The sequence below is a fragment of the Botrytis cinerea genome, chromosome 7 (genome assembly GCF_000143535.2).
Source record: "Botrytis cinerea B05.10 chromosome 7, complete sequence".
Classification (NCBI taxonomy): domain Eukaryota; kingdom Fungi; phylum Ascomycota; class Leotiomycetes; order Helotiales; family Sclerotiniaceae; genus Botrytis; species Botrytis cinerea.
In genome coordinates, this window is record NC_037316.1 from 1,961,658 (window position 1) to 1,988,889 (window position 27,232).

Below are 27,232 nucleotides of genomic sequence, written 5' to 3' on the forward strand. Positions count from 1 at the left end.
AATTATGATAGACTGAGATAACCATACAGGAAGAATTAGTTTACACTTCAATGGCTGATTTTAAATTTATGTAGTTTCCTATTTCCTCTCTTCGACCCATATATTACTGCTTGAGAATCATAATTCTTTAAACCTCAGTATTTCAGCCTCATCTCTCTGGCGATTATGACAGACATTACCGTGATTCCTTCTTTAAACTCGTCCCGTCTCCTTTCAATCTAAGGATCTACTAGCAGAGATGATCGCAAATCGGCATCGGGTCCGAATCCCGGTGCACAATAAATTTCAGTCACATAAGCCGCAATTATGAGATCTCACATCAGCAGTTGCTAGCTTCATATTGATTTCATGCATTTGTGTAAATCCATAGCCTCGTCGTACATATATACTTTTTCCACCATCAAAACAGCCTTGCTTGTTTCCTTCACGTGCCAATATACATCCTAGTCACCGCTATCCTCGAACTTCTCACCGTGCTTCTGACCCCAAGAGACTCACAGGGACCCCGAGTCAAGTCCAAGAGAACTCATTGCACAAAAGGCTGATACAGCATTGATTCTCGATTCTCCAGGGATCAGAAAGCTAGGCAGAATTTCAGCTCGAATTTGGGGCGTTTGATATATCGCTAATTACTTCTTCCGGATATGTAAGGAATGGAAAATGAAAGACAAAACGGGGAGGCGGGATGAAAAGTAAAAATTCGGTACGGAGTGCTCCGTGCACTGGTAAGGCTTAGAGTGCCAGGGCTTAGAGTGCCAGCCCTCGTTGCTTATTTCTACACAGCATATGCAATGAGCTATTCCTTGTCAGAACGAATCCGGAGGTGAGATCTAGTCATCATCTATTTTACGTGCGGCTCAAGAATGTGGGATTTGGAGATGTAACGTGGGGGTATGTGTAGGAGTGGCACGGTCTCGATATCCTTCCAGAGATATATATGCATGTGTTATGCAGTCATCATTGTGCAGATGGGTGAACGAACGGACAAGTGATGTCAGATGATTCTTTGAAAAATTATTTTGGCAAGCTCAGTAGAACGGCAACATAGAAGTCAGGCTCGCAGTAAATATGGACTATTCGGATTGTGTGTTTGATAACTAATACTTGCAGAGGTTGAAATAGCTATGGACAATTCGATGTGAGAATATGAAGTATGAACAAGTGACTGCAGAAAATTGCTCGCTCGCAGAGACGAAGAAGAGCATAAAAAGCGTGAAGAGAAGGGTTCGTAAAGTCATTATGAATATTCAAAATCAGATCCCAGCTGAAAGCAATGCGAGAAATATAAAATCTGAAACCTGCAGATGGGAGTGGGAGATGCATATTTCCCATTCGAGATATCAATCATCATAAAAATGACGTGATTTGCAGTCCATCGAAGATATGAGGAATATATATTAGGAAAATAGAAGCATGAATGGAAAATTTGTGATATTTCTTGGAATGAACAAGTGTCTGTCGGAACGTCATGGATCATGAAAAAACGTGAATGAGTATGTATCAAGAGTTTGGATCCAGCTGATTTCCAAACTCGTTTTTAAAAAAAGAAAAACTGATACAAGAAGTAGCAGTGAATTATCCCGAAGAAGATGGATATCATTGACTCTCGCTTGGATAGAAAGGGCATCAAGGGTAAACGAGCGAACCCCTAAACGTATGGCAGTGGCAAATTACCTAAGTCTGTTAGTTAATAATATTTTCTCCTTGGACAATTAGTTGAACCCACAGGTTACTGATTAGCTATTGTTGACCAGCACCGCTGCCTGGATCATATGTACCTTGGGGACCGTAATTATATCCTTGGCTTGTGCTGTTCGTGTATTGTTGGTGCTGCGATGTGGAATATTGTGATGAAGGGTGTTGTGGAGGGTATTGCGGAGAATATTGGGGCTGGGAATACAGCGGCGGAGCATGATCTGGGGTGAAGTATTGTGATGAGCCGTACATATTCGAACTAGCAGGTGCCGCTCCATATCCAGCTCCATAGCCGGGTGTCGATGGGGGCATTTGATTACCATAGCCGAGTATTGAAGGGTAAGATGGAGTGGAAGAATAGCCAGCTGTGTTTGCAGGGCTGCCCGGCGTAGCATAGGTGGAATTACCATAAGTAAAATTGTTCGTCGAGTAGGCGGTAGGATCAGATGGTTGAGATGATAGAAGTAATGGCTGGTTAGCATCGTCGTAAGATCTCCTCACTATCTGTTCACAACTTCGATCAACATGACCAATAAACCACACCTTGACATTGTACTCCACAGTATATATCTTAGCATAGTTTATTCTTGATGCTTCATCGAGTACGTGTCGACTAGATTCCGGTATCATTTTGACTGGATCAAATATCATCCTGCTCCCATCCTCATTGTCAACTAATCTTGGTTCAGGGGTCGTGTAAATTATTGCATGCTCTTCAGGATGTACGCCTGATTTGCTTGTCGCTCTTCCCTCGTAGGACATGATAGGTCTAGCCTCATGGTCAGTAAGAACGCAAAACAACAACAATACAGGAGGAAAGAACCCCATGATAGAAGACTCACAAACAAAGACAATGACCCTGTTTAGGGGATATAATAACAAACCTACGAACTTTGGCAAATATCTCTTGGCCATGCACCTCTCTACGTGACAGAACTGTTCCGCCACCGCCGCCAGCTGTGCTTCCGGATGGTTCAGACCAAAGAACTTTGAAGACCTGCTCCAGTTAGTACATACTACGAGATAACGAGATGAATTAATGTCATGCCTTGCCAAATCTGAATTCCCGAGCGCTGTGCAGCCTGTAATCTGCTATAATTTAGTAACAATTTATAATGTCAGACTATGAAGTACTCACGGGGATCGAAGTTCCTGTGCTGGGTAGAAGTGTTGTTCCGCTGAAGGTTAGCTACAATCGGTGGATCCCGATTGGGCCTTGGATCCAAACTCGTAGTGGCCAGCGAGTCAGTCACTAGTCCGATATTATTATTGCTTGTAGTATAATTTTGCTCGTTTGAATATTGATTTGTGTCTTCGGAGACTGTATTCAGTGGTGAGGCACCGTCAAGCCTCGGGATATGTGCAGCAGCCGATGAGCTCGAATGCAATTGGTCGTCATATTTCCACTCGATTGCACCCCCAGAATTGGTGCGATAAGATTGCCATTGTTCTCTTTTGCTATCCCATTTCCACTCACTCCATGGAGAATTGGAAGGTTCCTTCGACTTTTTTTTGTATTTGTGAGAGGTATGAGACGACATTACCACATTTGTATTATTCAGAAATCAAAATGCGAACCACAACACTAGGGATTCTTCCTGCCTTTATGAACGGCAAAGTGGGCACTCAGCAATTGCGGCTCAAATGTCCACAAAGTGGTGTAGAATCTCTCCATCTTCTCGAGGTAACATCATACGCTGTGACAAGAGCTATTGCTTCATTGCGGTATACTATTGGTACGATTGTCGGGAAACAGTATGTCTTTGAAAGTGGTTGCATTTGATGCGGGGCTATCTATTCGCTTAATTTGGCACCACCTTCACACCTCACAAGCTTAGTGACACCCTTGCTAGAAAATCAAAATGCCGCTTTAACAATTGACTTGAATCAACAATAAGACTGTGGGGGTTTGAAATGTTCTACACACCATCGTGCAATTCCTTTCTGGCATGGATTTGCATATGTTTGTACAAGGGGATGTACCACATTCAGCCTCAGTTCCGTTCATTGGATAGGCGGAGGCACACATAATAGAGGATATTCTGAGATCTCAAGGCTTCGTGCTTTTCTCTTTGCCATGTGTCTATTTCGAGTTTCCAAATCAGCCTCATTGATATCAATTAAGCAATTCTACACTTGAGAGCAAGACGATTCTGTGCCGTCAAGAGTTTCACCGGCAACAATAATTAGTTTACAGCAATACGGATGCGGGTAGCAGCCAATGGTTCTAACCGGGATACCAAACGGTCATGCGGCATTCGACAAGAGCGGATAAACATCCAAAACACGTTACAAGTGAAGGAGATTGCTCGAAACCCTCAGAGACTTCAAAAGCTTGATAAGGTCCCATCAGTTGCTGTGGCATCTTGCACCTCTTGCACATACAACTCCATGCCGTATAAGTCCAAAGGTCGCCGCAAGAGACAGAAGCCTTTCATCACGACAAAAGCAACTACAAAGCAAGACTGCCGACACACTGTTCACGATGAAGAATTGATGAGATGTCGTGAGGCCAAAGTCTCGGCGATAGTAGGGCAAGAGAAAGATCGTGGAGGTGTTTCAAATTCCAGCTCAACACCACGTGTTCTTACATACAACGAGCCACGAGAGAACCACCGTTCGATTAAAAAAGAGGATTTTGCACCCAGAAATCATCACTTGAATGGCATATACAGTGAAAACATTCTTCATATGGCATCTGAACTTAGAAGAGGAGATCCACCTTTGCCAGATATTCTGCATGAAGTTAACAGCACAGACAGTTCTGGACCTATTAGACAATCCCGTGAGACAGTAAAGCATTCGGGGCAAGCTATAGATGACAATGTCTGCAATCGTTCGCCGTCTGCCGCCACACTGCCATCAAGCAGAAGTCGAGTCCAATTGCACGAAAACTGTGGACAGCAATCCAACTCAAATCACGTGCATTGCAAAGTTTTGTCAACCAAATCAGAACCTTCCACTATTTACAGACAGACAAGTAAAAAAGCTGCTGCGTGTGATAATTCAAATCTTTCCGGGTCAAACAAAATTCTCAACAGACAAGCTGACATGAATTATTCTGTGACAACGGTGGATTCACCCAACGCGCAGAAACTTCTCAAGTCATCACCTCCCAGGCATGTTCAAGATGCTTCTTCTATATTTGAAGCGTCCATAGTATATGGTCAATGGCAAAATATTTCAAGGATGAGATCCCACATCGCTTCACTTCGCTTCTCACTTCAACATAAGCGCCATAGTCTACGTATGCTGCAAAATGAGAAATCTCTTGCAGACGAGGCGTACTTCAAACAAGTTAAAATGAGGGAACTTCACATGCCTTTTCCAAGCAAATGGTGGTCTGAAAAGACCACATCAGAGTTGCTTTGCGACTGCCAGAAAGCCAGAGACAGATATGGTTCTTTAGAAGATGAATACAATTATCTTGAGCGTGATCTAGACTCACAAGAATATGAACTTTCACGGCTTGAAGAGCATTTCTATAGTCAGATGAGGGACCCTTCCCTTTATTTACCTCCATCGACAGAGCTTTTGAGATATCCCGAGTGGACTGAAGAACCAGAGCACTTTGAACCACAAAAGCCGCAAGAATTGCACCCATTGGTGGATGCATATTTTTCGAAGCTCGGAGAGCTTGACAACTTTCGGGAACTTTATGATGATATTTTGGATGAGAAGTTGAGCCTCGAAGAGAAAGTAGACTTGAGAAACCGGTTCGATATGGAACCCCTTACTACCGAAAACCAGGAGTGGCTAGATAGCTCTCAAGCTCAATTGGACGATCTAATCTCCAAGATAACAATTTCCGAGGACGAGGAAAGAGACTTGCATCAAAAGTGCTTTTCATTAGGTCTCATAGATGAAGCTGGAGAGCCGGTAGAATCATCGAAATTAGACCAGTGTAGTCCATCCTTGGATTTAACTCTCAAGCCACTCGAAATTTCTGACCAATATTCTCAATCATCTCCATTGCACCTTTCAAAGCCAAACGACTTGGAGAAAGCCATCAAAGTATTGGATTCTGAGAATAATCACTTAGCACGAAATGAGCGATTCAATCGATGGTCACTGGAAAAGCTTCAAGTTTCTCTCCATGAGGTCAATATTTACACAAATTGCTTTGAGAAATACGATGAATCACAAGATCTATGTAAACTCAAAGAGGAAATCTGCGAAGAAGATTTCAGGAATTCCTGGTTTGCAGATGGCTTTACGGATCGTGATGCAAGATCTACTGTCTTGACGACTACCAATTCGACCTCTCAATAAATTACCTGCAGCAACTCAACTCACAGCAGAGTTTTCCCTTCAAATCTTGTATTCCTTCATGGTTCAGCTCACAATCGTACTGGTAATTTGAATAGTGCCGAGAGAGGTGTCAAGGAATGTGCTGTACCCTTTTCGAATATTATTCCTACTGCGATCTTTGGATGATCTCATTTCAAACTTGAACTTCAGTTGAGCACTTTCGACAAGCATTTTTTTCTTATTCCTGTTTTGTTTCTTTCACGAATGTTTGCATCAATCAAAGCAAGCAGAATTCAAGCGGGAGTCGGGATACATGGTGCTTGGGCTTCCAGGGAGTTATGTTCTAACACTTATCAAAGTATCAAAGTATTTCTTTGGGGGGAATTTCTTATCACGTTGTTTGAAACTATTTCTTTCCACATGCTTCTCCTAAATTATCAATCGCCTTTTCAATTGATTGCCTTTTCACCTGCTCAAATGCATAGTCATTGATATCAAATCTTCAACCAGCAAGGGGATGAATTTATCTTCATTTCATCTACAATTCTACATGGATGTACCATATCAGATGATCCGAATGATAGAAACCTTGCAATTTCTTTCAGGCTAGATAGAATTTCGACATCAAACTTGTACCCCCATCTTGTAAGCGAGCCAACTAATTGAGTCACATGGCGGAGATTAGAGACGGGTAAATAAGCAATCAGCACGGCCAACCGCAGATACGTTTGCACAGGCCAGCCCTGTCAGACTATCATTGAAGAAAATTCCGGTAATATCACATTAATAAATGAAGCCTCAGCCTATGGACTTCCCCATCTATAGAACACTACATATACCCGTAGTAGCTTACAGCTAATACTAGTCCCCCCCACTAACCCGGGCCGTCCCATAGCTTTGTCCTACATGTCACGACTTTGTTTTTATTCCAATCAAACATCTGATTAGTACACAGATCTAGTGTAGGGGTCTTTAGGCATAGCTTGTCAAAACGAAGTAATGTTAAGCCATTGAATATTACCCAGTCAATCATAAGTCGTCACGTCTAAAACCTCTCACAAAACATGTAAAGTTTCGAACCAAATCTTAAATAGTCACTAAAGCCCTTCCTCATTCCGATAGGATCACACGAGTTATGACGAACAGGGCTGTAAATCGCTGCTTTAAAATCCGTATAAGATACACGCCCGTCCAATTGTGATTAGAAATATGTATAAGGCTGAGGTATGGAAAGTGGCACAGGCGGTGAGAGCCCCTTTTTCAGACCGCTTTGATTGATATAAATTTGGCGGATTTCGTGCATGGAATTGAAAGTTTTCTGAGAAATTAATGCATGACAATGCACAAGGTGCAGTAACTCAGAATCTGAATGCAGTCTTGCCCAAATTATGCGGATGCTTATGTCTTTGGGCCTAATTAGATGTGGCGTGAACGTGGGATCAAGTGAGTGGCTGGACTACGATTAGTTGTTTATTCTGGCTTCGAGATTGCATTAGATTTTTTTAAGATTTTTAGATTTTTTTAAGGAAAAGCAGCGAGTTTCTTTGGAAGATAAAATGATCTGTGTCATATTTTGTATAGTAAACTCAAAGAACATGACGCGTGTGTGGTAGACCGTTGGCTTCTGTTCATTTTGAGGTAACGAGGCAGCAATTTTTGATCTTGTTAGTTGATTGTTGAGCGAAGATTATCACATTGGTATACCATTAAACTGTAGAGGGATTTGAACTCTTGGAAATGTGCCGCTTAGTGACAGCTGGGTTGAATGTTGCTCTCTCTTTAATACAATAGAGCCCACCAGTGGGTGTATGGACTGACGGGACACTACAAACCCTGACTTGGAAATATATTTTGAGTTATTGGTTGTAATATCCTAAAAACTGTAGCAATAACCTACAGGGGATTTAAAAAAAAGAAAGATAGATTCTGATATCAAACAATTGAAGAATGAAATAATCAAAAATATCGAAACTTGAGGAGTATCCCATCAGTCCGTACACCCACTGGTGGTCTAATATATCCAAAGAAATGGGTGTCATCAATCATGAAAAACTCGACCAAATGAGTGAACGAGCGTAAGAGTATTACCCTGCTTCAATAAAGAAAAAAGTGCTCTGATACTTGGGGAAAGCTTCGTATATGCATTGGTCTCTCGACCTCCAAGAAAACAAAATCTGGGAAGTTATCGGGAATATATGGACAAATAAGATAGGAAAAATGATTCAAGATGGACACAGTTATAGAAGAGAGCTGTGCCAAACGTTTGGCGCTAAAGAAAATAGACAAAACTGAGATTCGTGGCGCCAGAAAATATTCTTGCAGCGCATGAGAAAACTTTCGGATGTGGAACAGCTTAACGTATCGAGTTGACTGTGAAGGAATCTTTCTGTAAGCCAGTCGAAGATACCCCCTACTTATGCTCGCGGCGATTCCTACGATTGTTGGAAGATTGGCCAGATATTCTTCTGGATGGGCGATTCGAATGAGGACGCTGTGATCCAACTGGTTGGACATTTTGAGGCCAACCCGACTGACTGAGAAAGGTACCAATTGAAGTGATGGCCACCATACCAATATTTAACACACGGACATAATGCTCTACAGTATACACCTTGCTGTAATTTAATCGACTCAATGGGTGTAATAAACCCTCGGGCTCGTGACTTCGTTCACTATCGACCTGGATAGGATCTAAGACGAGATGCTCGTACACCGACTGTCCGTTACTGGCGACGTAGCTGTGCTCTTCGGGAGCCCGCGGTGTTGTATGTATGATTGTGTGTCGACCAGGAGCTGGAAGATTGGGCTTGAGCGTCGCTTGCCCTGAGTATGTTTGTATAGGACTAGCATCATTAGACCAGCACGTCAACATAGCGTAAGCATATTGTTGGGAAAACACACCAGCAAACAGAATTTCCATAACCCTTTATCACAACTACGAACCTTCGAATCTCACTATATGCTTGTTCTCCGAGAAATGTAGTGCTGAAGTGTGATCCATTGCGTGTCCCTCCGGCTGCAGGAACTTTTGGCTGTGCTGGCTCAGTCCACAGCATCATGAATACGCGGCCAACCTTCCAAAAATCATCTTGTCGATGGAGTCCACCATAGACCGTGTATCCTATATCCGATTAATGCTGGTGGTTTCAAAACTTAAGGATACAGACTTACTGGAATCCAAAGTTTCGGCATTGCCGGTGTTCGGGGCTTTGGAGATATGCTTTGCATTTATGATTGCCTGATTCACCTCCGGATCAAATGCTTCTGTTGTTTCTATTAGAGTTATGTTATAATGGAATTCAAGTGGCAATCATACCTGTAGGTACAGAACGGGGCGTTTCCAACAACATAGTTTCAAATGCACGCGCTGTGGCTTCAATTGATGAAGAGGTTGCGTCTGTGTTTGATTGGTATGCAGCATTGCTCGAAGAAGGATTTTCGGGTTGCCAAGCCACGTTTGAGTTATTGATAGCATAGTTCTGGGCTGTAGAATCTGAAGAATCGTAAAAATTGTGATTCGAGGTCGAAGTAACGTGCGATGGTCTTGGGGTTGCATTATTGTCAAAAGAATTAGAATCGCCGGTTTGGGACGATGGATATACATCTGTCAAATCTGATGTTCTGGGCGTGGCTGCTCGATTCTCAGTTCCTTCAGGGTAGCGATAGTCGTACTCCTCCTTTCCTTCGGCATTTACTCGATAAGAATACCAGTAGCTCTGTTCTGGAACCCAAATCCAACCACTCCAAGAAGTACTCTGGTCTAATCCATTCCCTTGACTCGTATGATAAGCCATGGTTGATGATTTGCTTATTTGTTACTTCAGCATGCGAACGTTACCTACATTATCGGGAAAAACGTGGAGCTTTTATAATTTGCATAAAACTGACTACCCAATGTATCAAGAGCCGCATTCGGGACTCCATTAGCCAGGATTTCTTCCTCTGTTAATGAATCAAAGCTCAGTGTAACGAATGTCCCAATATTTCATAATTGTGTATCGATTCACCAATACCGATCTAGTGGTAATGTGGACGGTTATGTTATTGGAAGTTCATACTAACTGAACCGATTTTTTCTTCATGGTTGCATTGTGGAATGTGGTGAGATCATTAGACCATCGGGCTTTCCTAATGAGGTCAGGCAGAGACCCTGTCTCGCAGTAATACAGCGCTGCTTTTGAGTTGACACGAATATTCACCTACCTAGATAGTTGCACACCTCTATTGGTCTGATTAATCCAAATATGTGTAGCTATCAGGCAGATTAATTTGATTTAAACAGATCCGCAGCTTTTCAGAAACGTTCAATGCCTTTTGTAACGCGAAGTATAGCAATTATTCACGCAGTTGAATGGCTCAACAATCAAGTGATACCACAAAGAATTCGCGAAATGAGATTCAGAACACATATTCGATGCTTCGTAAATTTTTCATAGTATCCGGTAATAAAGGATCCGCTATGAAGTCTCTTTGGGTAAAAACACATCTTCCTTGCCAGTCAATTTGGGAATCATCTTCTGGTGCATACTAACCTCCACCACAGGCGTCTATCTTTGGCAGGCCCAAGAACACCGAAGATTCGAACAATGAAAGCCATCAAAATAAAAGAGCCGGTATTCTTCCTCCCGAGAGAATAGTTGAAGAAGTTTCAGAAATTTCGAAAAATCGGAAGGAGTCCAATTGGGATCAGGGTGATGAACTAGACGAGCGTAGTGATGACGGCGAAAGTGAATCACGAACCGAAAAGTATAGATCTCGCTTTAATAATCTATTACAAGGAATAGATAAATGGCAAGAAGTCTTATCGGCAGAATTGCAAGCCAGGCAGAAGATGAGAGAGGTGGGGTTCAAGCGATCAGCTGTTTCCCAAGCAGATGCTAGCTTCATGAAAGAAGTTCAACGACTACAAGCAGAAGGTCAACTAGGTGCTTTTGAACAGCTCTCTAAGCTTGCAGATGCTTGCCAATCAGCACGCGATGGATTGGGACCTCTAGAATATGAAGGTTTCGAAGCTCAAAAGAAGCTCCAGGGACATGTGTGGGAATTGCAACAAGTAGAAGATGTGCTCTTTGAAAGCTTTGCATCCGAGCTTGGAGAAGGCTATGAAGAGTCTTCAGTCACTTCAGACTCAAGCTCAGCACATGATATTCTTGGTATTCCTGATAATCCTCCAGCCATTGCAAATAATCATGGAATTCGAAATCAACAAGACGAAGACACTGGAGAACAGTTTCACCCACCGACAAACATCATCACTGAGACTGAGAGACAACAAAGCTATTCTAATACTACACTTCCCATCAATGATCTCTCGAAAATAAAGTTGGATATACACAATTTAAGAATGCTAATCAGCCATGATGAATCTCAACCTCTTCCCGCAGTACACTTTAGACACTCAGTGGAATCGGTGTCTAGCAAAAATATGTTGAGCGATAGACCACTTCCGCTTGATAACAGTGGCATGGAAAAGCAGCAAAATCCGCTTTTACTGGGACTGGGGAGCCAAGAGGAGCTTTTGCACCAAGAGCCGCATTATGATTCTACATTGGTATTGGATCCAGAAGTTATTGAGCATGTTAACGGTGAAGGGCGGCAACTTGAACCAACTTCCGGTTCAGATTCTGGACTATTTGACCTAGATATGCTCGAAGAAAACGATATGAGCACTCTCACTACGAAACAACATTCAAGTACAGAATCATTTCCCGAGTTACTGACACAATTTGGTACTAAACGCGATCGAATCAACAAATGGTTACTGCATAAGATCCTTATATCTAGATCAGAAGCGAGTCTTATTGGGCTACAGCTACAAAAAGAGCCAGACACATCGCCATCCCCATGGGCGGAATTGATTGTTGCCTATTTTCAGTTTGATTACGATAGCTCGAAGCCTACAAATAGCCAGAAAATGAAGAACATGATCACGGAGAGAAGAACGTCAGAACTTCAGCAGTCTCCAAATTACCAAGAGGATATAACAATCACTTCACATCCTACTCTACTTTCTAAGACTACTATTGAAGATACCGTAGCTGCTCCGATAGCACACCCCGTTGAAAAAAACCGAAACTCTCAACAGCCTAACTCATCAATCGATATGCGAAAGACTGGCACAATCTGAATCTTCCAATCCTCGTTCAACCAAAGTCGATATACCCACTCTAATTCCGAAATGCGAATTATGATGATCCATGAGAGAATGGCAGCTTGACAGCACAGAATTTGTAAGAACCGAGAAGGAGTAGTGGGAATGGACCAGCAGCAGAGCTGCAGAAGATCCAGCAATGAGGGCATCGCAGGACAACCAGCCAAGAGAATCTCTACTTACAATAGCCATTCTCAAGAGTTATGGGTGTCGAATTCTGATGCCTCCCTCAACAGAGTAGCAATCATACAACCCTTGATTAAGGCGATCTGCGATTCGAATAATTCTTTAAAGTGGCAAACATCTAAGATATTGGGTTAGGTTGCGTGCGTGGTCATCTGGACAATTGTTTTATGCACAATGCTATAGAGGAGTTAATAAGATGGAAAACTTGATTCGGGATTGGCAAGAGCGTATCACATTAACTCGTGTAATCTTTAACGGATTGTACCGCATTGATGAGGGAGCAAAGTAAATTACGATACCCTGAGGGTCTTCATGCATTAGTACCGGGTGTCAATTCGTTGGCGATAATGAAGTGACATGTAGTAAGCGAGAATTATTCATAATGCGGCGAGGGTTTTGATCCCCCCCACCACCGCCCCTGGTCTAACGTCCACGTATCACTAATCTTAGGGAAAAAAAGACGTACTGAAATCTATCATCTCTCAGAAATAGAAGATCTAAATTCATCGCGCGCAAAGCGTTCATATCATGATTAGCGAAAGTGGGTCGCTATTATGACAGATATACGACAGATCATAGACTAACAAATCTTTCTACATCAACTGTTGATCAGGCTATCTTCACTTTAACTTTCAATAATCGTTGTTTGGATGGTTACACTCAATCTTCATGTCTTGTAACCACGGAGTCTATGCAGGGTTCATTTAAGACTCGGAGTTCCCAATTGGTATATACAGGGTATGAAATCATTCGATAAGCAATCACCCACATCATCTCTCCCGAGTGTTCCGTGCTGTGCTCACTGAGATCGACATTTCGCACCTAAAAATAATCTTCAGGGCGGTATACATCATCTTTGTTCAAAGAGTAAGCCTCATTTCTTTACGGATCACTCGGAAACAAAGAATTAGTCCTAATTCCATTTGACAAGAAATTAATCGCGAAAACGTTCTTGTAGAGGTACGTATTGATCTCAATTTGATTGGGCTGCGAAATTGCATCTTGGGGTTACGCGAATCGGTAATCAGGGGAAACCCTTGGAATGGTTGTATTGTCACACTCATAGTATAGGGAATAATTGATCGATTGCAGAACTTTTACTTGTCAATTTTTTTGAGAAAATAGCACATTTTGAGTTATCTCTAGACATTTAAAAGTCTTGATTGCTCAATCTTCGAAGTTTTAATATTACCATTGGGAGCTCCGGTTCACTCTAATTAAGACCAGAGGCTACAGTAAATCCGCCGGACTAGTTTCGCAGGGTGTAAAAGTCATATTGGTTGTAATACAACCGTTACAGTATATAGGCATCTCGTACTTCCATCGAGAAATTATATTACTAACAAGAACAAAGATCGCATTTCAGCCTATGGCTAGTTCCAGAATAATGCAATTTCAATGGACCCAGCCTAATTATCGGCGATATACGCAACTCACACAATTTCGTTCTCATCAATTTGTGTCACACCATTAGGCAAGAATCGGGCAAAAGAAGTTCTTCAATTCGTTGGATCGTGCATGTAGATTAGCCACAATTTCGTTTGAAGTAGGTTTAGAAGCTGGTATATAGCACAAGTTGTAGGTGGACCAGTCTGAGTACTGTCCACTCATGGATATACTGTTACAACAAGAGTTGCAACATCTTAGAAAAGCTTGTGGTATTCTCATTCGGATGTTCCACAGAGTGAACTAAACGACAATGGTATCATAAAACAAGGCTTTAGTTGTGGTAGCCTCCATTACCTCTTGGCAATGTAAGCAATCCCCACCACTGCGAAATATTTCGCTATCTCAGTCTTTTTGAGCAACGCTTTATCTGGAAAAATAACTTTGCTAGTAGGTTTTCTGCTTGTGGAATCGCCGTGAGACTGTTAGTTGCGGCTCGGGCCGCTAGCTCATGCATTAGCGCAATGGGTCCGAACATTTGCGGGGTATAATTAGATTATTTTGAGAGGAGAAATTCTGCGATTAGATAGTAGAAACAAAATATAAACGATGAAGCTACTGTTAGTTTTCGATATTGGATATGCTCTTGATTCAATAAGATTTAATACGCGAAAATATTGTAGTTGGATTCATATGGTACAAGTTTTGGATGCCTAAAGCCAAAGATTGACACGGAGACTTGAATTCATCACTATTTTCCCCAAGATCTTTCAACTTGGATCAAATTTGGGCCATAGGATATCTCGCATGTGAAAGTGGGATAATATCAACCACTGAAGCATCAATCTTAACACTTCAAAACGACGTGTTTGTCGCTTTAACAATGCGGTGATATGCAACATTAGTTGAATATTCATACTTTTCATGCAGGATAAAAGCGGCGGAAATATAGCACTGACACAGCGCATGAGCTTGTGACGTTCCTCTATGCATCATGTCAGCTGCACAGAATGCTGTTAACATCCGAGAAACGTGGGACATCATAACTCGGTTTCGTTGAAGTTTTAAGCCTCAACATCGGAGTTCTAGAAGGTTTAGATGTCCCCACGGCATCGGAACGATCGGATCACCAGACCAATACTAAGAACCAGATGAGCGGGCCGAGCCCTTAATGATATCTTTTGAATCAGTAAGTACTATGCCTGCATGTTGTCATAGCACGGGCTGCAGAAATTCGAGCTGTACGCCAATCAAGTTGTTGTGAATGTTAATTTAACCAATCTGTCGTGTCAACATACATACGTGTCGCAGAATTCTGGTGTAGATAAGACACGAGACGCGTCAAGATACACGATATACGGGTTCCCAATTGTCTGGTACCAATTAGCTGCCAGGACACTGATTACCTGTGATAATCGGTTTCATCCGCCTCGCAATGTTGACAAGCGACTACGGGATTGAGTATGTATCTAGACCTATTGAAGACTTTCTAACTACTAGCAAGCTTTGTTCTTACACAGATGGCGAGGAGCTTTGGATGTGAGGATGCAAGTAGTCATCAAAAACGCAGTTTGAAGTGGACAGGAAAACTATGGTCTAGCTAGCTTTTCGACAGCGTTCGCCATATGAAATCACCCTACAGATTGATTGGCTTTGGAGGTAATGAATCGGTCAACTAGCTCATCTCTTTGAGCTTCCGGACGTCTTCTTTGCACCTTTGACAACGATTCGCTAGAATTCCCACACACGTTTTATTTCATTATGGAAGCAATACGGAAACCTGTGCCGCGAAGAAACTAATATCATGACTCTCGCAGACATGTGAGTTAGGCACCAAAACGCTCATGATACCAAAATATTAGCCTGATTGAAATCCGCTCGAGGGTTGTTAGACTAGCAACCAATTGAACCATCGCGACGTTCGGTATCGAATAGGAGAATGCTAGGCTGAATCGCCACGAAGGTCCTGTGCATGGAAACTCAAAGGGTGGGATAGAACAGCCCGAATTGCGCCCCTTCTGTGATGATCATTCCATTTCGCGATTTGTGGTATCGAATTGTAACCTTTAGTTCTCAGCGCGTAGGTGTATCTCGTATGCTGTGATGAAAGTGACGAAGCCACAACTATGTGATGCAACAGTCTTCAGTGGCTCCCAAAACTTGTTTCTTCGTCACATCTCCACGTCCAAGAGATTCCGGTGTTATTTGAATGGAGAAAGTAGACCTCGGTGCGCTGATGTGATAAGGGCGGCGATAAGCAAGAGTCCTTGGCCCCCTGTAAGCTTACCACTCCCACCTTCTGAAAATCCTCCAACTGCCTATTTTAGGTAAACCTCCCGAGTTCATCTCATTGCAATCTTGTGCATGACACATAATAACCATGAGGACTACGATTGGTCGAGGTCGAGGTTACTCTCCAGAATGTAGTGGGAGAGGGAGCGACAAGAGAGTTCACCCCCTCATCGGACTTGCTGCAAGGCTACGATTGCACCTAGACCACGCCAGATCTTCGAACATAATGAATAACTGCTGTATGTCATCATGAAACTCCTCCAAAAACTATTAATGGCCACAGAATCGCGCAATCCTGTGCTGCGCCCCCATTATTAAGTTTGAAACTCCTGTTTCTGACTGTAGCTATTTATCGCTCGCAGCCCCCATTTATCCTAGTTGGGTTACATGGAATGGCATCCTTCCGGGCAGACTACTCTTCAGTGGAAGCTACATATAGATTTATATAGGAATTTCTTCATGTCTGTCATCAAATCTTGACACTGTGCCACACAAGTTGTCAGCGGCGTAGATTATACCCCGCTTCAGCTATATTTCTCAAGATGCGAAATGAGTGATTTCGTAAGATCCTGACTGTGTGAATCCCTATCATAATTTTCCTTGGGAGCTTAAGGTGAGAGTTGTCGCACAAAGAAGTATTCCTCACCGATCTTGTCCTTGCGTTCTTTTCCCTTTTGGCCAACGACTTTACGAATTTCGATGCAGTCAGATTCTTAATGCTTGATGATAGATACTTGAGTTGGGAAAATGTTGAATGATCATGAGGAGGGAACTTCACGATTTCCTGAACTATTGAGAGGCGATTTTGACGAGATTCAGTTGAGAGAAATACCACCGACTCCAATAGAATCAAGCTTCGATGTCGAAAGGATACCGAGAACGAGAGCGAATTCGGCAGTTTCCGATGTCTCAGAAGTCTCAGCACTATCAGTGGCAGATTCGGAACATCTTATGAAAGTAGATTCACCATCGCGAAACGCTTCTAGAACTCGAGCACGGAGTCATTCGAATGAATCACGATATTCAATTTTCCCTGTTGATTTACCAAGACGCAAGTCAACAGCATCTATCAAGACAACGAGAGCATCTAGAGCACGAGCAGCTTCTTTGGCCGCTTCAGAATGGTCGACTACGCTTGATGTACCGGTACGCTCGGAGACCCGGGCATCAAGAGCCGAAAGAGTCTCCAGCGCTTCAAGGGCTTCGAGTTCAAGCTCTGATTCAAGGTCGAGATCGCGTTCAAGGTCACCTTCTAGATCGCCCTCCAGATCGAGGGGAGACTCCAATGCGGATTCGGTTAACACGATTAGTCTTGAAGTCCCTCCGAGATCTGGCACCATTTCTTCAAGACCTAGAGGGATCTCTAATTCAGAATCTATGATCTCCACGCGGTCGTCAATTAGTCAGGATTGGGGAGATCATAGAAGTCTTTTAACGACCCAGCATCCACCACCTGCTGTTCCTCAAAATGACCTAATGGCCCAATTTGAAAACTTTGTAGAGTAAGAGTACTTATTTTTGGAGAAGAAGAAGAAACTAACGACGCGCTTTAGTGCTATTGATGAAGTACCCACAAGGAGGATAACGCTGAAGCGAGTTGTAGCACCTGCGAAGAAGACGGTCAAGTGGATGCAATTAAAAAAACTTCTTCGAAATCCTCTACGAAAAGAGTCGAACTTATTCGATGAGAAGACCAATGATTCTAATAGAGCCAAAGTTCCACAATGGAAAAGTCGATGTTCCATTGCAGCGGTACTCATGGGTGTTGTGCTTGCTGTATATGTAGTCTTCATCATCTGGGCATCGCAAAAATCGACTGATAACGTAAGTATCAGGACGATAGTTGAAGGAAGTTGCTCCACGGTCAACGCAACAAATTTTGGCTTGCACGTACTGATTAATGTATTGGGCATGGCTGTGTCCATTGCAAGTGCTTGTGCGCTCTATTTTTTGAGTTCTCCGACGAGAAACGAGATAGACGAAGCTCATGCAAAAGGAAATAGCTTCGATATTGGAGTGTTGAGTTTTCGAAACCTGAAGAGTTTCAAGAAGAAGGTTTTATTTGGTCTCCTGATAATTTCTTCTTTGCCTATTCATTTTCTGTCAGTATATGCATGTATGATTCCCCTCTCGAAAGCCCGTTGCTGACGACAGCAGTGCAAATTCCGCCGTATTTGAATCCAAATTGGAAGTGAACTATGACGTGGTTGTAGTTAGCCCGGAATTTCTAGCCCAGTCGTCCGTAGACTGTTTGCAGGATGTTGCAGCAACTTGCACAGAGATCGATGGTCACCCCAGATCGTGTGAAACCCACCCCCTCAACTTTACTACATCTCAGGAATCATCAGACCTTTGCAATACCTCCACGGTCTTACATGAAAGCGCAAATCAAAACAAGCTTCAGCGCCTCAACACAACGGAATGTCTCACGGCTTACTCAACTGCCTCGAATCCAACTTCAAATTATGGAAATCTATTGGTTGTAACGCAAAAGCAGCCACTATTTACGAATAACACAATCCTCCTTGCGTTCCATCACATGTCATATTCATCTGTTCTCAGTGGTCATGGATGGACCTGTGGACCTGACGATCCGTTGCCTGGACAGAATACATGCGATATCCCTAATCTCATCCTCAATGCCGACATTTGGACACTGGGACCTTTAATGCTTCCAACCACCACTAACTCCACATCGCTTGCATCTTATGAAAGATGGGATATCGATCATTGCCTTGTCGAAACCTTGCCAGTCCAGCCTATGTGCAGACTGCAATGCAGTCGCTTAATAATATTATGTATCATCATCGCACTCGCAGTCAAATTCATCTGCATTCTAGTCGTAGCTACTACCATGACCAAGCCAGTACTTTCGACAGTCAAAGATGCTGTCACTTCATTCCATGACCGTACGGACATGGTGACATCAAATAGAAATTTCGTTCATCGTAATTCCGCATGGAAGTCCAAAGATGGTCTATTGATTCTAGAACCAGAGGTGGAGGGAAGGCCTAGGAATTTACGATGGTTTCATGGAGCTAGTTTGCCGTTGTGGTCCACTACTCTGTTCTTGTAGGTACCCCAACGTATTTCTCGGGGAACTATCTAACAAATTCACAGAGGCGCCGTATTCCTGGCTATCCCCCTTGTTCTTCTCACCACCGCTACCGTCCCCATCCCTCACCCATATTCCATCGGTCTCGGATGTTACTCGCCTCTCGCGATAATAAGCATTTTTTCGTGGTCTAGCAAATCCTTCGTTCCCCTCCCTGAAATTACAAATACGCAACTCTTTCCGACCGTTTTCCTCGCCAATCTCCCTCAATTGGCAATTTCCGTTCTTCTTTTTCTTTTCGCACAAGTATACACTCGTATGCTATCTGCAAACACATTTTCATGTCTTACAAATCCTTCTCCGAGCTTAAAGTCCCGGAAAATCATGGGATTTTCATGCGCATATCTATATATCTCTGCGCAAGCGGTTTTGGGAACGATTCTTCACTTTCTTGCGTCTCAGGCATTATTTATACACCATGTTGAAGTTGTGGGGAGTGACGGGTTCAGGGAGTCTTTGGAGTACTTGGATTTAGCTTACAGTCCCCTGGGTATCTTGATATCTTTGGTGTTTGGTGGCATTATGCTTGGGACTTTGATGGCAAGTGGCTTATGGCGGTTGAGCGGGGGTCAATTGGTTGGAAGTGGAAGTATGGAGATCGCAGCTGCTTGTAAAAAATAAATGATGAAGAAATGTGAAAATGGGACTTGGGCATCACGATGGAGTTGTTTTTGTTAGATATGGATGGAATCGGATGGAGTGCACGACGGTATTGGTTCTACGACGTGGCATGCGGCGCTTTGTATATGATGATACCAATATGTATATATCTTCTATTCATGTATATAGTTTTGGTTTAAACTACCTCTGTACTATGGCACTATTTGTATTCTATGTTAACTCATTTTGGTTCATGACTGCGAAAGAAGTTGTGCTTGAGACTTGACAACAATAACAAAGGCCGTATTGTTTACAGGCATACTTCCCTTATAATCGTCAAATGATTATTTCTATCTGGAATTTGGAATTTGGAATTGCGTGTATGTAGCTGTTGGATACTATCGTGTGGTTCACAGAGAATGACAGCAGAGTAACTTCTCCTCTCAAAGTTTTCAGCAAGGTTTAAACGCCGAAGTTTCATCATCTCGGTTCAAATGAGCATATCATATGGCCTACTCGCCAGCGTAGATATTCCATCAAAAAACTTATTCGATTTGTGTGAGTACAAGAACCTGTACTCGGTTTCTGGGGGAATCTCACCAAAACGGTAATATAGAGTCGTGCGCATTCTTCACCCAACGCCCTGCCCCCCAGAAAAGCATTTGGACGGTACCCAATGATAGAGTTGCGGTAATGTCAAACCAAAAGAGGATGGTAATCGAGGTCACATTCTCGAGGCTTAAACAACTAGAGACAGACATGTGTCTTGGAAGAGAGATCAATTCTTTTCTTTTGAAGAATCCTGCCGTTCATAAAGCCAAAGCGGGTGGTAGAAAGTAATTTTCTCAATGTCTCAACATACCACGAAAGTTCGAGGCTGGGTTAATCACCCGAACGCAGAACTCATTATCACGTGATAGAAACAATGTGGAATGGTATCACTGCTGGAGGTCAATGGATGAGATTGATCAGCCACCGAGTAAACTAACTTCAAGATTCTGTAAGGTTTAATACATGAAACAATTGATCGTTTACTGAACTGAGTTGTTTTAACCCCTTCCATTTTGTTCTACGACGATTGGCTGATCTGAGTCCTCATTGAGGATCCCAAGCTCAAAATCACTTAAGTGATCCTCAATCTGCGCGCGGGCAGGACGGCCGACGCCTGTTTCGGTGCAGACAGCTCTTCAAAGTCTTCAAAGATATTTGGGAAACACTGGGTTTGTTTGGGACGGGCCTCGAAGCCGCCAAACCAGGCTTGATCGAGGTCGGGAATCATGCTTCAATTTACACTCAGGAAGTAAACTGCACAGGCGTGGAAAATGTACGATCAAATACGAAGATAGAACGAATTGAGACAATGTGGGTACTAGGTATATCTGCCGTCTGGGAACTAGTTCTAGCGGCAAGATCATCCACTTCTCAGAACACTCTGGGAGAAATCGTAGAGGGATGATACGATAACGTGGACTGCATCAGCCAAAGGGAATTATTCCAAAGCGATGCAGATGACTTAGATGCAGTGGTCTTCCACACTCAGACACTACGTTTGAGTAGTGGCCTCGCAGCATATCCTAATCATTGCCACATCTTTGATAAAACTCGGGAATCCTGTGCCGGCCAAGAATGCTTCGGACGAACAGCAGAAATAGCCAAAATGAGGATAAGAATCCCAATTTTTACCCAAACCCTACATTTGCCAAATTCGGCGAGTGTCAGCGCGACGAAAGCTAGATGTCAAAAGTTAGATGTCAAAACTTTGATGTCTATTGAGAATACTAATCACCATTGCCACGCGAGGATACCATCAAAACAGAAATTCCACCCCGCAAATAACGGAGGAACCGTGCGATAAACTTTCATCAGGGTCCAAGTCAAACCGAAGCATCATCATTGCAAGAGAAGCGCGTACGCCAATGTTTCCACCGGCCCTTTTGGAGTCCGGTTGCGACTTGGAATGCTTGAATTAGCTCCAGAAAAGGACCAAGGGAAAGGATGTTTTGAATAAACTGGTTCTCTGTATATGTCCCGAGCAATGAGGTCAAGTTACAAGATTTCGATGGAAGTATCGAGGTTTGCCAATTTCTTTGTTTGGGACAACACGACATAACTGGCTAATTAAAACTCGGTTCTAAGCAGACAATCTATTATCCGGTCCAAACCCCCAGAATATTAACCCACAGTGGTAATATAGTCCAACGTTGTGAAACTAAGCTATTATTGATCGTGGGGTACGGTTTCCTGAGCAATAGAACATTGCAAGCAATTTCTATCAAGTAATATCAAGCCACATGATGCACTGTGCTAAGAGGTTGGCACAGAGCATCGAAGCACACCTAGCTACTCACCTAGCTACTCTATTTTCAATGTGGCTGACGTGACTCTAGAGGGTCTAGTCAAGTTGATGTACGACTTCATTCGGAAATGATGGCTATGAATCAATTGTGCATGTTTTGCGGGGACAATGGCCTTCCCAATATAGCATTTCAGATTGGAAGATCGGTTACCAAGGTTTCAGCAATGTATGGCGTGTATGGGAAACACGATGGAAAAGAGAGGAAGCACAATCTTCCAAAAAGTGCCTGCCAGACTTCGGATTAGTTGTTGTTGCTTCACATGCTCGACACAATTAGCTTATAGCCCGAATCGAAGACGGATGCAGGTTATACAGCAGTGTTATGCAACGCATATTACACCATAGCTATTCCAGAGCTTGTGATCGGTTGTATCTTCCACCACCAAACAAACTTTTACTCGGCGTGTTCTTTCTAGTACGTAACTCTACGCATCTCAAATGAGGAGTAAATCTCGATGAGAACACCAAAGCTTTGTTCCAGAACATCTTGTCAATTCACGTGATGCTAATCCGCACCCACAGGTTCCATTTATAATTCGGTTTTGATCGGTTGAAGATCATGAGATGGGTCAAATCACATGGGGTCCCCTCACCAAAGTCATCAAAGTCCATTACCACTCGTTTAGAAAAGCGGGATTTCACCAACCACGAGTCAAACATTGGTCCACGAGTCCACTCACAGCTTATTACCATACAATAGCCAAGTCCAATACACAAGTACACCATGCGTGGTCCCAAGTCCCAACATCATCATTGTCAAATTGATTGCATAATGAATCCAATCAGAATGTGAATAGGGTCGACGGAGAACCTCAAATGGGAAACTCGCAGGAATGATACCAAGTTTCAAGAAAGTCGACGATACTTCTTGTACACCGTATCTGAAATACTTCAAGTATCAAGATAGCGACAATCACAGTTCCACCAAAGCTTATCTGGCGGTGAGGTGGCCACCCAATCCGAGCCCCTTTATTATCACGGAGCACAGGAACGGACCTTCCATAGCACCATTGCCCAAGCACCAGAATGTCGAGGAAAAACCGAACCCAATTACTCCTTTCAGCTAATACTTCGTACATTTGCTTTTAGATTGATTGGATTTCGGTCGCAGCTAATTCGGTCGATTTTTATGTGCTTCGTAAAGTTGCGGTAAGGTTTATACAGGCGAGATAGATTGCCATTACCCTTTTAGATTTTATATAACCTTGCCGGGCTATTTACCTACCATGTTTAGTGCTAGCCCAATACACAAGCCATCCACAAGTGCCCAATTTTCTGTTGGCGTCTTTTCACATTCCTCATCCCTCTAAAGTTTGATGGACCTGCGTGATCAAATCTATGAGGCATTTCAATTTCATCCACAACCTAAACATTCTATATATTGAGACATTTTCCCACCATTAATTCGCTCTTACTTTTTGACAAAAAAGAACCATACAATTGTTACACCATATCAAGCACTGCAATGGGCTTTGAACTTCATACTCTTTTAAATACCGCTTCGTCAGATAAATACTCAAGTTCGCCCAGAAGTTGATAATAACGAAAGCACTTTTTTTCTACACCGTTACGTTGTTACACATATTAATATTCATTCCAGTCTTCAGCCTTTCAACGTCGTCGACCAGATCTGCCAATCATCGACTGCAATTCCTTCCCTTCATATCTCTACAGTTTAATTTCTCCTGGATCCATTTCATAAATACCAGAATATTCAGAACAGTCATCACCATGCAGATCTCACCACCCCGTAACGCCCACGCTTTCTCCAATAAGCGAATGCTCAACTCAACTCCCTATCCGAATTACGCCTCTTCTCGACCACGACAAGCATCTTCGTCCTCGTCCCTTCGTATACCTATGGCTGCTACACACCGTAACGCTCGAGAACGGGCTCCCATTCGTCAGGTTCAACAACCAGAATCGGAAGTTAGTATTATTGTCACGACGTGGGATGATGAGGGGAAGTGTTGGTATCCGGTCGAGGCCTATGGTCCTATCGGGGAACACTTGAACAAATTTATTGAAGCCAGAAGAAGGGCTAAGCAGATGAGTGAGAGGAGAGACTCGGAGTAAATAGGGAGGATGGATCTTCATACCAAGTGTTGGAAAAGAGGATGGAGTTTCTGCGGATGTTTTCCCCATCCTTTGGGTGTCTCTTTGGAGTTTTATGACATGATGATGATGATTTTCCTTTGGGGTTATGGTATCAGGGGGTGTCGATAAAAGATTGCGTCAAAATGGTAGATGGCACATGCAATATGGTTGGTCACTGGCAACAAGGACAACTGAACTGAACGGGTATGGGGATAATAGAAGGGGTATCGGAGTTCATTTTGGGCATTTCTATACTACAGTAGCTAGTAATTCCATCTTCTAAATGAGTCGCAAGACTCGGTGCCTTCTGGCGCTTCTTGATTCGCTTGCTTGTTTGAATGATCACACTTGAAGCACCTTTTGGTTTCACTCCTTTCTTGAGTAGTCTAGGCACTGCCAAGATCCAGTCACTCACGGCCATGCATAAAACCATCCACAACATAATGTCTCCGCTGTCACGTCCCACCAGTCCGGTCAACCCGTTCATTATCAAATGAGAATAGATTGCCTACGGGACGAAGCGTCTTATCTCGTCCCGCCCATGGAACAATTTTCCCTGGGCTGAATAGTCTCCACCCGGGCTGAAAATGACAGCTATCTCCACTCCTTGGCATTCACATGCAATGCACGCTGAAGTTTTCTTCTGCCGTGCTTCTATAGATGGATCTGGATTTTTTAGAATTTTTTTTTTTCATCACGTTGGTGGTGAGGTTTTTGTGGGGATCAAGGGGTAATGGTGATGTGTATGGCATTTATACTTTATGCAGTGTGAGTTTTTGGTGGAAAAAAGGGGGGATTTAGAAGGTGGGCGGTGAGTGTATTTTGTAGCAACGACTGATCGAGTCTTTCAATTGGTTCCTGGCATAGCTAGGACCTGAAGTAGCATCGAGAAGTATCTTGTTATTCGATAATTATCCGATTTTTTTCCATCATCACTTGTCGAAGGTACAACAAGGGGACGAAGAAAAAAAAAAACGTCGAAGTGGCCAATAGCAGCCGAGATCACTACCCCGCGTTACCCCGCCATGAAAGGTTGGAAGGCACAGCATCATCTCTCGCATCATTAATATTTCATATTTTTGTTCATTAAATCATAATTTGAGATGCAAGTCATGCGGATAAAGGGAATATGCACATCACATGAGTATACACTTTAGATCTCCATCGATTATACAAATTGGTTATTGTAAAACCTAGCTCCCTAAAGTATTTGCGAAGTAACGTAACAGCATGGCATGGCATTTCCCAAGCGACTTGTGTGTACTGTATCAGGCCAAACTACCATCATCTGAAAGCTTCGCCAACTAACTTCCTGGTGAGAACTGATGGTTGATCATGCGAGGAGCCAACCATCTTCTTCAACCTCATCCTCATCCTCATCGTTACCCATAACTTCAACCCAATCATCCTCCGCATTCTCGGCATCATCCTCATCCTCTGTTATAAACTCAATTCTGTAATTATCCATAGATCCATAGATCTTGGATCCCTTGGTGGCAGTCTCACTAGCATTGTTCTTCGCATTGTTTTCCATCGTGTTGATGACAGTGTTGGAAGTCTGGGGGGAGCCGGCATAGACGTCCTTGATGGTTTCCGGGACATCTTCAAAAGGAGTGCTAGCCAAAGGAGCAACTGCAGTCTCCGTAATCATTTCTCCAGACAGTTTGGCCCCCTCAGAAGTCTCCTTATAAGGGATCTCGGCAAGTCTCTGTGCAAGAGCTTTTTCGATTCTAGCTCTGACCGCTTGACTCTCCATGATGACTCTTGTGGCTTCTGCTCTAGCGATTTGACTATGTTCGATTGCTCTTGTCGCATTGTCTCTTATCTCTTCGAATGTGGCCGGATTCTCATTGCGTGTTGGCGTGGGCATGTAGGCTGAGGTGTACAATCGTTGGTCTTCTCTGCCGCTTTCAAGACCGTAATTTTCTGGCTCGGGATTCTTTCTGGTGTTGAACTGATCTTTTTGTGGTTTCTCTTTCACATATCGATCATCGATTCGTAGATGATAGCGATCTTTTTTTGTTTTCGCTGCTGTAGCAAGGCGAGGGTCTTTCTCCTGATGCTGTTTGTCTGTTCTCTTTGTACCACCTGCATTGTGAATCCAAGGAGAATTAGCTGATTTCGTGTTTGTCTCTTGATGATGCATTCCCTGTGTTCTCGACTGGTAAGTGACTTGGGGTCCTATGCGAGCTGCCTCATACTTGGCTTGAGAGGATTGTGCAACAGTGGATGAGACATGAGAGTAAGAATTCTCAAAAGCGGCGGACTTTCTTGGATTACCACTTATTTTCTTCTTTTCTTTCATTTTGCTAACGCCTCTCTCCTTTGTATCATTGAGAGTCTGATCATATGTCAGATTGAGCATGGAATTCTTCTTGTGTCCAGATAGACTGTCCAGAAACTTTGCCGATTGATTTTGATTCATCTCCATGACCCAACGTCCTTGGCGCTGTTGTTCCATCTTCCTGGTGTTGTATCCTTCTTTAGATACCAATTCCATGAAGGTCGCATGTGAGATTTCTGTCTTGCCACGGGATGATTTGTTTGATGGCGGTAGTGATTTTGTGTAGTCTTTATCTACACGCGAGTTGGATGGTAAAATGGTTGACATGATCGAGTTGACTTTGGAATACTGAATATCCGAGATATGTTTTTGTTTGTGAGACATGTAGATGGACAGCTTCGAGCTTAGAGATGACTTTATGCCGATTTCAGAAAAGCAAGGCTGTGCAAAGGTGCCGCCGTATGGAGCTAGCGTGGGGTTTGGCGTTGTGAAGATTAGCACGTGTTTCTACCAGCAGTATTTAGGTACTGTAGAATTCATTAAGAGAGAACTCAATGTGCTACATGCTTAAATATTCAGTGAGTGGTATTGTGTAGATACCCCATGTCCAGTACTGTTTTTTTCTTTCATTCTTTATTTGAGAATAGTCCATAGTCATTTCCATGATACATATTAGCAGCATGTGATACTCCTGTGTGGCATGCTTCCAAGTATAGTGAATAAAATAACTGTGCTTCTAATTACAAAGACAGGTAAGAGAACTAAGCAAACTACTCTGATTTATAACCCTCCGCAGAGTTCATTTCTTGCACAAGCTTT

General features: G+C 43.0%; 7 protein-coding genes across 7 annotated transcripts; 4 read left to right on the forward strand and 3 right to left on the reverse strand.

Annotated features, from left to right (window-relative positions):
- Positions 1-1,045: 1,045 nt before the first annotated feature.
- Positions 1,046-3,347, reverse strand: BCIN_07g05300 (hypothetical protein). The gene is made up of 5 exons (XM_024694134.1): positions 2,834-3,347; positions 2,744-2,784; positions 2,538-2,692; positions 1,727-2,464; positions 1,046-1,674 (listed from the first exon to the last, which is right to left on the reverse strand). Exons 1-4 carry the CDS (start codon positions 3,234-3,236, stop codon positions 1,741-1,743), a joined length of 1,323 nt encoding a protein of 440 aa, XP_024549923.1. The 5' UTR covers positions 3,237-3,347; the 3' UTR covers positions 1,046-1,674; positions 1,727-1,740.
- Positions 3,348-3,769: 422 nt separating this feature from the next.
- BCIN_07g05310 (hypothetical protein) lies at positions 3,770-6,586 on the forward strand. The gene has a single exon (XM_001552102.2). The coding sequence runs from the start codon at positions 3,901-3,903 to the stop codon at positions 5,965-5,967; it is 2,067 nt and encodes a 688-aa protein (XP_001552152.1). The 5' UTR covers positions 3,770-3,900; the 3' UTR covers positions 5,968-6,586.
- A 1,059-nt stretch (positions 6,587-7,645) lies between these two features.
- On the reverse strand, positions 7,646-9,775 carry BCIN_07g05320 (hypothetical protein). Its single transcript, XM_024694135.1, has 4 exons — positions 9,263-9,775; positions 9,118-9,210; positions 8,848-9,067; positions 7,646-8,789 (listed from the first exon to the last, which is right to left on the reverse strand). Exons 1-4 carry the CDS (start codon positions 9,738-9,740, stop codon positions 8,357-8,359), a joined length of 1,224 nt encoding a protein of 407 aa, XP_024549924.1. The 5' UTR covers positions 9,741-9,775; the 3' UTR covers positions 7,646-8,356.
- A 452-nt stretch (positions 9,776-10,227) lies between these two features.
- Positions 10,228-12,596, forward strand: BCIN_07g05330 (hypothetical protein). The gene is made up of 2 exons (XM_024694136.1): positions 10,228-10,420; positions 10,490-12,596. The coding sequence occupies exons 1-2, from the start codon at positions 10,298-10,300 to the stop codon at positions 12,071-12,073; spliced, it is 1,707 nt and encodes a 568-aa protein (XP_024549925.1). The 5' UTR covers positions 10,228-10,297; the 3' UTR covers positions 12,074-12,596.
- Positions 12,597-15,831: 3,235 nt separating this feature from the next.
- On the forward strand, positions 15,832-19,864 carry BCIN_07g05340 (hypothetical protein). Its single transcript, XM_024694137.1, has 4 exons — positions 15,832-17,463; positions 17,515-18,063; positions 18,119-19,033; positions 19,082-19,864. The coding sequence occupies exons 1-4, from the start codon at positions 16,709-16,711 to the stop codon at positions 19,695-19,697; spliced, it is 2,835 nt and encodes a 944-aa protein (XP_024549926.1). The 5' UTR covers positions 15,832-16,708; the 3' UTR covers positions 19,698-19,864.
- A 3,551-nt stretch (positions 19,865-23,415) lies between these two features.
- Positions 23,416-24,422, forward strand: BCIN_07g05350 (hypothetical protein). The gene has a single exon (XM_001552094.2). The coding sequence runs from the start codon at positions 23,764-23,766 to the stop codon at positions 24,106-24,108; it is 345 nt and encodes a 114-aa protein (XP_001552144.1). The 5' UTR covers positions 23,416-23,763; the 3' UTR covers positions 24,109-24,422.
- An 861-nt stretch (positions 24,423-25,283) lies between these two features.
- BCIN_07g05360 (hypothetical protein) lies at positions 25,284-26,885 on the reverse strand. Its single transcript, XM_001552093.2, has one exon. The coding sequence runs from the start codon at positions 26,795-26,797 to the stop codon at positions 25,463-25,465; it is 1,335 nt and encodes a 444-aa protein (XP_001552143.2). The 5' UTR covers positions 26,798-26,885; the 3' UTR covers positions 25,284-25,462.
- Between the last annotated feature and the right edge of the window lie 347 nt (positions 26,886-27,232).

Excerpts from the sequence above, each read along its gene's own strand:
- BCIN_07g05300 (XM_024694134.1), bottom strand. The coding sequence starts at position 3,236 with ATGTCGTCTCATACCTCTCACAAATACAAAAAAAAGTCGAAGGAACCT. Across the intron at positions 2,785-2,833 it reads GCACAGGAACTTCGATCCCC|ATTACAGGCTGCACAGCGCT; the intron begins GTGAGTACTTCA and ends AAATTATAGCAG. Across the intron at positions 2,465-2,537 it reads CAGGGTCATTGTCTTTGTTT|ACCTATCATGTCCTACGAGG; the intron begins GTGAGTCTTCTA and ends CCATGAGGCTAG.
- BCIN_07g05310 (XM_001552102.2), top strand. The coding sequence starts at position 3,901 with ATGCGGGTAGCAGCCAATGGTTCTAACCGGGATACCAAACGGTCATGC.
- BCIN_07g05320 (XM_024694135.1), bottom strand. The coding sequence starts at position 9,740 with ATGGCTTATCATACGAGTCAAGGGAATGGATTAGACCAGAGTACTTCT. Across the intron at positions 9,068-9,117 it reads TGCCGAAACTTTGGATTCCA|GATACACGGTCTATGGTGGA; the intron begins GTAAGTCTGTAT and ends AATCGGATATAG. Across the intron at positions 8,790-8,847 it reads TATGGAAATTCTGTTTGCTG|TCCTATACAAACATACTCAG; the intron begins GTGTGTTTTCCC and ends TAATGATGCTAG.
- BCIN_07g05330 (XM_024694136.1), top strand. The coding sequence starts at position 10,298 with ATGGCTCAACAATCAAGTGATACCACAAAGAATTCGCGAAATGAGATT. Across the intron at positions 10,421-10,489 it reads CCGCTATGAAGTCTCTTTGG|GCGTCTATCTTTGGCAGGCC; the intron begins GTAAAAACACAT and ends CCTCCACCACAG.
- BCIN_07g05340 (XM_024694137.1), top strand. The coding sequence starts at position 16,709 with ATGTTGAATGATCATGAGGAGGGAACTTCACGATTTCCTGAACTATTG. Across the intron at positions 17,464-17,514 it reads CAATTTGAAAACTTTGTAGA|TGCTATTGATGAAGTACCCA; the intron begins GTAAGAGTACTT and ends GACGCGCTTTAG. Across the intron at positions 18,064-18,118 it reads TCTTTGCCTATTCATTTTCT|TGCAAATTCCGCCGTATTTG; the intron begins GTCAGTATATGC and ends TGACGACAGCAG.
- BCIN_07g05350 (XM_001552094.2), top strand. The coding sequence starts at position 23,764 with ATGCAGATCTCACCACCCCGTAACGCCCACGCTTTCTCCAATAAGCGA.
- BCIN_07g05360 (XM_001552093.2), bottom strand. The coding sequence starts at position 26,797 with ATGTCTCACAAACAAAAACATATCTCGGATATTCAGTATTCCAAAGTC.